The sequence below is a fragment of the Nymphaea colorata genome, chromosome 6, assembly GCF_008831285.2.
Source record: "Nymphaea colorata isolate Beijing-Zhang1983 chromosome 6, ASM883128v2, whole genome shotgun sequence".
Taxonomy (NCBI): Eukaryota; Viridiplantae; Streptophyta; class Magnoliopsida; order Nymphaeales; family Nymphaeaceae; genus Nymphaea; species Nymphaea colorata.
Window position 1 is genome coordinate 20,914,912 of NC_045143.1, and position 7,498 is coordinate 20,922,409.

Sequence of the window (7,498 nt, forward strand, 5' to 3'; positions counted from 1 at the left end):
TTAGACCGAGACGATACAAAACAAAGCATAAAATGATAAGTAAATGGGCGCCTGGACCAGTTCTTGTTTTGTATACTCCAAAAGTTCTTGGACTTGTGGGTTTGAGGGGAACCCATCTAGGTTACGCCCAGACTCTTCCGAGTTTATGCCTTGCGGCTGACACTTGCCTAGGTTCGCCCAAGGTTGCACTCGTCGAACTTGGTTGGGTCTTGGCACCTGGGTTTGGCTTGGTCTGAACCGGGTCCTGACCTTTCTTTAATGGTCTGTCTCTTCTGCGTAGCCTCCCTAGATCCTAGTCCCAACACCTTTGCCATCTCATCAAGTATACTAGCCTCCGATGGTCTTGGTTCACACATCTCGACCGTTGCTATTCCTCCCACACCTCTCGTTGTAATGTCTATGTGTTGCTTTCATCCACTCTCGGTCGTGTGCCCGGCCGCGACCTGTTGATTGCCGTGTGTCTCGTGACGCTAACCAAGTTAGCCTCACTACACCACTCGCCGCACCTGCCAACTGTCAGCCACCTCATCGCCTTCGGCGGTTAACTCTCGCACTGCTGCTGGTGGCCTACGATGTTCTCGGCCTTGGCTGTTGCCTTCGGCCGACCATGCTCGGCTGCTTATAGCCTCATCCTCGGCATGTCATTGGCTGCACTCGGCAGCACCCCCACCTTCATCGGCATACCTGCCCTCTTCATGGCCGAGTGCCCTTTACTCTCGGCAGCATCCTCTGCCTTGGCTTGCTGCTCTCGGCGCTTCTTGTGGAGGTTAACCTCACTCGACGCCAGTCTTCTCACCTTCTCCGACGGTATTCGACGTGCCCAACTACAGTCTACACCTTCAGCCTATTCTGCTCGGGTGCCCTTGGCCCGACTGGCCTCGACACTGCCCCAAGTAGGATCGTATCAGATCTACCTCCTCAAATCGAGCTTGCCCCCAAGCTCATAAGTGGAAGTTCGTTTGGACGATCTGATCTCGGTCTCCCCCAACAATCTCTCTTTTGGTGCCTTCCTGCCACATGCCCCATGTTCCTGCCTTGGGTGAGGTCCACAATATCTCGGCAATGACCCAAGTAACGACTCTTGTTGCGTAAGTAGTTGCTCGGGTCCCTCACAAGGTTCCAACTTTAATGTAACTTGTCTTTGCCTCAGTCATGTTCTTGCCATATCTGTCCACCCATTGGGTCCTCATGTTGGCCCACTATGGGTAACCGTAGGCCCCTATTGTCTGTCTCAACCACCCACACTTCCACTGCACTCTCCTTTTCTGTTCCTTGCATTAAGGGTGGATGTGTGGGGTCATTAATTTGTGCCTCTTCATCCTAGGGTGTGTAAGCAATTTCGGCTTAGGGACCTTCCTTTGAAGCGGCTTGGGCCCCTTCCAAGTTGCCGGGAATAGCTTCATCTTTCGGGTGTACGTAATTAAGCTCTCGGCATGCCCCAATTTCTTGATCGGTTCTTGGGCTGCTAACACTTGTAGCTCCAACTCATTCTTGGCCTTCATTTGCTGCGCGACCTTGAGTAAGTCAGTGTGGTCGTGGCCACCTTCCTTCAGATTTGTCTTAATATGAGGGGTGAAGTTCTGTGGTAATAATTTTATCCCCTCGAGTAATAGTTTGCTTGATTACAAAAAAAATGTTTAATTAAACACAAATATTAATTAATTAATTAATTAATTAGTTTTATATAATATAATTTTAAATATTTTAAGTTAAATGGTGTATATGGTAACTATAGAGCTATTATTATATGCAACTCCATGAAAGTCATTAGTTCTTAGTCAGATTACACATTCATACAAAATTTATATTCTTCTTGTACCATGATATTAAGTTAGAGTGTTTAATTAGACCTTTTGCCTACGGTCACCAACTCTAGCGGTTCAGATTCAAATATTAGGCTTCGGATTCAGATATCAGCTTTTGCGGTTTGGATTCAGATATCAAGTTACAGTTTGGATTTAGATATCAACTCATGGTTCAGATTCGAATATCATCAGGTCGGATTCTGATATCAGGTTATAGTTTGAATTCAGATATACTTGTTAAGATAGTATCTGATCGGACATTTATTTAAAACTGAATCCGTATTTGTATCCATATTCGATCGGTTGTTATTTTTTAAATCTGAATATGATCTCATTTTCTTAATTGGATGTTAAATTGCATACCATATCAATTTTTTAAAAGCAATTCAGATGGAAATTTGATTCGAATATGATCCGTTGACATCCTATGCGAGAGAGTGAGAGAGGGGAGAGAGCTCGATGATCAAACGAGGTTTTTGAAGAACCTCAGTTTTTAAGGTTCGACAATCTGATACCTTCAAATCTTAAAGCCCCGATATCTTAAATCAGCCCCGGATCTAAGATTTGGGGGCTATCAAAAGCTACCCGTAGCGGATCTCAAATCCACGCTCTTTTTACATTAAGAACTATATTGAGGGTGAATTTCACCTATATGGCAAACTTGGTGAAATTGACACCCCTCGGATATGATATCCGTGAGAATCAAACGCAACCTTATTATCGCACAATCCTCACTCTCGTGTCAAGCGACCGGCAGAGGCTGGGCTATCTACCTTTACATTGTCGTCAGCTTTGAGCAGTGGTATCTCAGAGCTAGGGAAGGAAGGCAGAAGCATTCCCCGCTCTCGAACTCTCCCTCTGACTCTGATGGCGACAGGAGGCGCTACAGTTAAGGCAGTGGCTCTTATTGCTGGCGACCCCAATGTCAAGGGTTCGCTTCACTTCTTCCAGGACGCTACTGGTCCTAATTCTTCTCTCTACCGCTCCTAGCTGCTGTTAATATGATGTATTTTTTTTTTGGCACAAGTGCTTTCTCTTTTTGCTCTTTTCACCACATTGGCCGCTTCGGTTATGGAAGTTTTCTTATACTTTCTTTGTTAATCTTTTTGCTTTGGTAAGAAAAGGGAAAACGCATTCAGTTTGTACATGATCTGGCGGCTTTATGAGTTGTTTGGGCTGTTTCAGGGGCTACCCATGTCACAGGGAGGATCGCAGGCCTCTCCCCTGGTCTACATGGATTCCATATTCATGCCTTGGGCGATACCACCAATGGCTGCATCTCAACCGGTTTAGCTTGTTTTCTTCTGGTTTCTTTTCTCTTAATTGGCTTGAACAGTTGATGTGAATGTGTTTGTTTCTAGGTCCTCATTTCAATCCACTTAAAAGGAACCACGGCGCCCGTACTGATGAGGATAGGCACGCCGGCGACCTCGGCAACATATTCGCCGGTCAGGATGGTGAGTTTCGTTCCAGTTTAGGCGTTACTGGTTCCGAGTATCCCTTAATGGAAAATAATGGATTTTGATTTTTGCGCTTCAGGAGTGGCTGAAGTTCGTTTGAAGGACATGCAGGTAAAGAGCCTTAATGGCGGAAAGTATATTTGTTTGTCCCCTTTTGATTCTTTGCTTGTTTCATCCGTAATTGGTCCTTGGATTAATCTTCGGTACTTTCTTTTTTCATCCTATGCATTCAATTTATAGATTCCGCTTACGGGACCGCATTCGATACTCGGAAGAGCCGTTGTTGTTCACGCTTATCCTGATGATCTTGGCAGAGGTGGGTTGAAGAGCAACTATTTTTAGTATCTTTTGCATTAATTTTTGTTACTCTCTTCTGTCATCCTGAGAAACACCAAAGTCAGTGTAGCTTTCCATGTTTTTTATCTTGCTATTAGGATAATGCATTATGATACAGTGGATGCCAGTCGTATTAATGTTGTATCAGTTCCTTCATTTGTGAAGGAACTGACTGTTCTGGTTTAATGACATCTATGTTGCGCTCTTTCAGTTTTTTTCTCATTTTGTGTTCTACCAAATAATAAATTATGAAGTGAAACTTCTGTGCATATAGTAGCATACTGAAACTAATTGCTTTTATACCTTTCCTTCCAATTTCTACTATCATAGAGAAAAGTAAGTTTAAGGAACTGCATCACAACTAAAAACAACAATTGAGGTGCTATGGAACGCTAGCAGATTGGTTTTCAGCGGGCTCATTTTTAGGGACGTTGCACAAAAACATTGCTTGTTGCTTTTGTTGGTGCAAAAATGATGCGCCAGGCATGATGCATGACAGCAAGAGTCTGTTATTCGCTAGGAATCATTTCTAAACTTGGCAATTTTCCAGCCTTAGTGAAACTATCTATTGGAGCTGAAGGATTTCATGTTTGAGATTATCTTGCAAGATAATATTCAGTTCCACAGTCCAAATGGTATCACACTTTGGTTTAACATTCATTAGACCGTAGCCTGGCCTTATTTTTGTCTTTATCATCATAATTCTGTTTCCAAGTGTGTTAGTACTTTCGTTTCCACATGGCAGTTCATTATGAGGCAAAACATCTCTTAGAATATGCTACTACTATGCAAGGTACAGATGCAGGAGCAGGACAATTGTGCATCCACCTACCCCATTATTTCTTAAGTCAGGACCCCACGAGAGATATACATCTTAATGTTCTATTAGGATTTTTGGGAAGTAGATAGTATTTGGTCATACTTTTTAAGAAAAAAAATTGGCGTCTTTACCAAAATCTTTCACGAATCACAATAGTTACATAACCATGTGACTGTTCCATTGTCACCCATGCAAATAAATTTAGAATGGCGTGTACCTTTGGGAACAAATACCCATAATCCATGAAGGTGAACTCGTGGCATTTTGTGCACTTGACAGATGTTGATCTGAACACAGACTAGAAGGTATGTGGTTTGCCTTTCAGGTGATACAGCATCTTTAGTTGTTATGGTCTGTGAGTTGCTAACGACACAGATGAAGAGTAAGAGATATGGAAAGTTGCTTAGTAACTCCTGACCTCACCTTGTCCCTTAAGTCTTTCACAAGTTCCCCTTTGGGTTGATCTGTTTCCTATACTGTTCCCTCATAAAAGAGAAACTACATAAAGAATCCATAAAAGATTCTTCCGTTTGTTAATTTTGCACCAAAATTGATTTATGTTGAATAACAGGAAAGTAATAAGATATCTGGTGAAAATAAGAGGTGTAGACTTGTGGCCACTGTGGCAGTCCCTATCTGAGTGGTGGGGGAAACATTTGTTATAGATTGTGACTCTATAACCAAACCTTGATCAATTATTCAATTCAAATGCTTCCTAGTAATAACTTAGTTAATTTTGCTGGCACTTTTATTAGCCTAAGTCCAGAACTCGTTTCCTGAAAGAGATTTAGCTGGGAAAATTTTTATGAAGCAATCACTAACATATTAGCAAGGCGATCCCTTCAGTATGGTTGCTTGATTTCAGAAATAGTATGTGTAATCGAATTACCTTCATGAATTTTGTGACCTTCAGCAGTTCATTTAAAGTTTTCACTTTGTGATAAAGGTGATTACTGCCTATACTCTCACATCACAACCAGTGAATCAATCAACAGGATATTAACATGATTATACATAGTTTCTTATGTCGAAAAGATGGAGTTGAATAATTAATACAAATTAATCTTCAAGAATTTGGTTTGACACATTAAGCAACAAGTTGAAAAGTTTCAGAGTTGTTAAATTCATTATTCCCTACTCTCTTTCATCAATCCATGGAATGACCATAATCTTGTTATACATAGTGGATAACTCAACTTAAAGACTTTCTACATGATTTAGTTTAAATGAAAATGTTGACAGCTTCGCTTTTTCCTTGGCATAGATATTAAAAGTAATCTCAAACATTAACATGGTATGCATATTCTTGTGCTACCTACTAGCTTTACTGTGTTTCCTCCTTCCATTGGTAATGTAATATTGTAACAGATGATATCATGTCCATATTTGTAAGTCACTCTTCATATCAGGTTCTTATAAAATGTCTGTATTGTTCCTTTGTGATTTGGGAATTGTATTGATTCAGAACCATCTTCATTACCTGGTATTCCATATCAGTGCAACACTTTCTCAGATCTTGCATTGGCCCCTCCAGCTTTTATGGACCATAATTTGACAACTTTCCCTTTTTCTAGCAAGAAGTTGTCAGTGATCATAGTTGCAGATTCTGCTGCAAGTTCTGATGAAAGATGACCTGATGGGTGATGGCCAAAGCGCTAAACGTATCTGCTGCTTACTGACTGGACCATATCATTTTCATAATCTTTCTACTTAAATTCGTTGCTACATATGGACAGAGATCAGACTGACGTGTTGTCATGCTGGATGCAATTCTAAATGCTACTCAAATATGTTAGTTCAGATGTTTTATATAATCACGGGCCTTTATCTTTTCAAGGTAGTATAATATTAATAATTTGGACATCGATTAATCCAGTTGGATATTGATGATAATCTTCTATTGCAGCATGACTCCTTGTAGCACGTCTTTTTTATGTTAAGGCACTTTCAGGTTTCACCAATCCCTTGGCTGCATTTGGTTGAACATGTACTTACTGCCTTTAAATTTGACAGATATGTAACTGTATAAAGTATTTGTCTCCTGTTTGGCTTGACAGCTTGTGTATATTTTTGAATTCAGGTGGACATGAACTTAGCAAGACAACTGGGAATTCTGGTGCCAGAGTCGGCTGTGGTAAGGCTCCCCCACCGCCACCCCGCTCAGAAAGAAATGAAAAATTATTGTTTGGTGTGTGACAAAGTGGTTCTTGTTATGCTGCAGGAGTTATTGGGCTTCAGTCAGCAGTCTAGTCATGTCTTCATGCCCCTGAGCCCAGCTCTTCCAATAAATCTCTCTCTCTCTCTCTCTCTCTCTCTCTTTCTTTCTGGAAAATGCTTACTCGTGACAACTCTCTCTCTCTCTCTCTTTGTGGAAAAAGCTTATTCGTGCCAATCTAAATGATAATGATGTAAAATTAGAATAAAATGGCCAATTCCACAAAGCTTAGCCGGCCCACACTTGAAAATTTATACAAGGAATCACGCATGTCCTGTGTCTCTCGAACAACTTCCTTTCTTCGCGAGTGATGCCTGTGGAAACTGCTTGCTGACCGTGTAAAAAAGGCGGCTTGTGTTGCTTCAGCAGTTTTAGTTTTATCCAAATAAATAAAGACTAGCCAATTTTATGAGGTCAATGCGTGTATATATATGTGTGTGTGTGTGTGTGGAGGCCGTACAGTTTTTCCAAATAGCCAACGAATAGTCTGTGGTTTGCAGCTCTCACAATAACGTATTCTTTTTCTTGTAGATATCCTTGTTCAAATTGACTTATTAAGAAATCTGTTCATACTTTCTCAGTGCTCAGTATTACTCACTTTAATTGATAGCTCTTTACCATACTCGGCTGTGGTTATCTCTTGGTATAAAACACAAATTACTTCTTTCTGTGTACCAAGAAATCAATGATCCAAAATGCCTAAACCTTTGAGCCAAAAAAAGTGAAAAACACAATTTGGTCAGTTTTGATCGTCCTTCATCTACACCATTGACACAATCAAAACAACTTGTATTTTGAAAATTTCATATATAATGGTACAATACATCACCTCGAGAGCAAAGGATTAAAAGATAAAAACAGA

General features: G+C 40.8%; 1 protein-coding gene across 1 annotated transcript; it reads left to right on the top strand.

The window, feature by feature from the left end:
- The first annotated feature begins 2,513 nt into the window (after nt 1–2,513).
- LOC116256891 (superoxide dismutase [Cu-Zn] 2) lies at nt 2,514–7,054 on the top strand. The gene is made up of 7 exons (XM_031633430.2): nt 2,514–2,766; nt 2,991–3,092; nt 3,167–3,262; nt 3,345–3,376; nt 3,506–3,581; nt 6,502–6,555; nt 6,643–7,054. The coding sequence occupies exons 1-7, from the start codon at nt 2,673–2,675 to the stop codon at nt 6,669–6,671; spliced, it is 483 nt and encodes a 160-aa protein (XP_031489290.1). The 5' UTR covers nt 2,514–2,672; the 3' UTR covers nt 6,672–7,054.
- Nucleotides 7,055–7,498: the final 444 nt, after the last annotated feature.

What these genes read in the sequence shown, in the direction of transcription:
- LOC116256891 (XM_031633430.2), top strand. Translation starts at nt 2,673, where the DNA reads ATGGCGACAGGAGGCGCTACAGTTAAGGCAGTGGCTCTTATTGCTGGC. An exon ending in CAATGGCTGCATCTCAACCG is followed by an intron (nt 3,093 to 3,166) that starts GTTTAGCTTGTT and finishes GTTTGTTTCTAG; the next exon opens with GTCCTCATTTCAATCCACTT. An exon ending in CATATTCGCCGGTCAGGATG is followed by an intron (nt 3,263 to 3,344) that starts GTGAGTTTCGTT and finishes TTTGCGCTTCAG; the next exon opens with GAGTGGCTGAAGTTCGTTTG.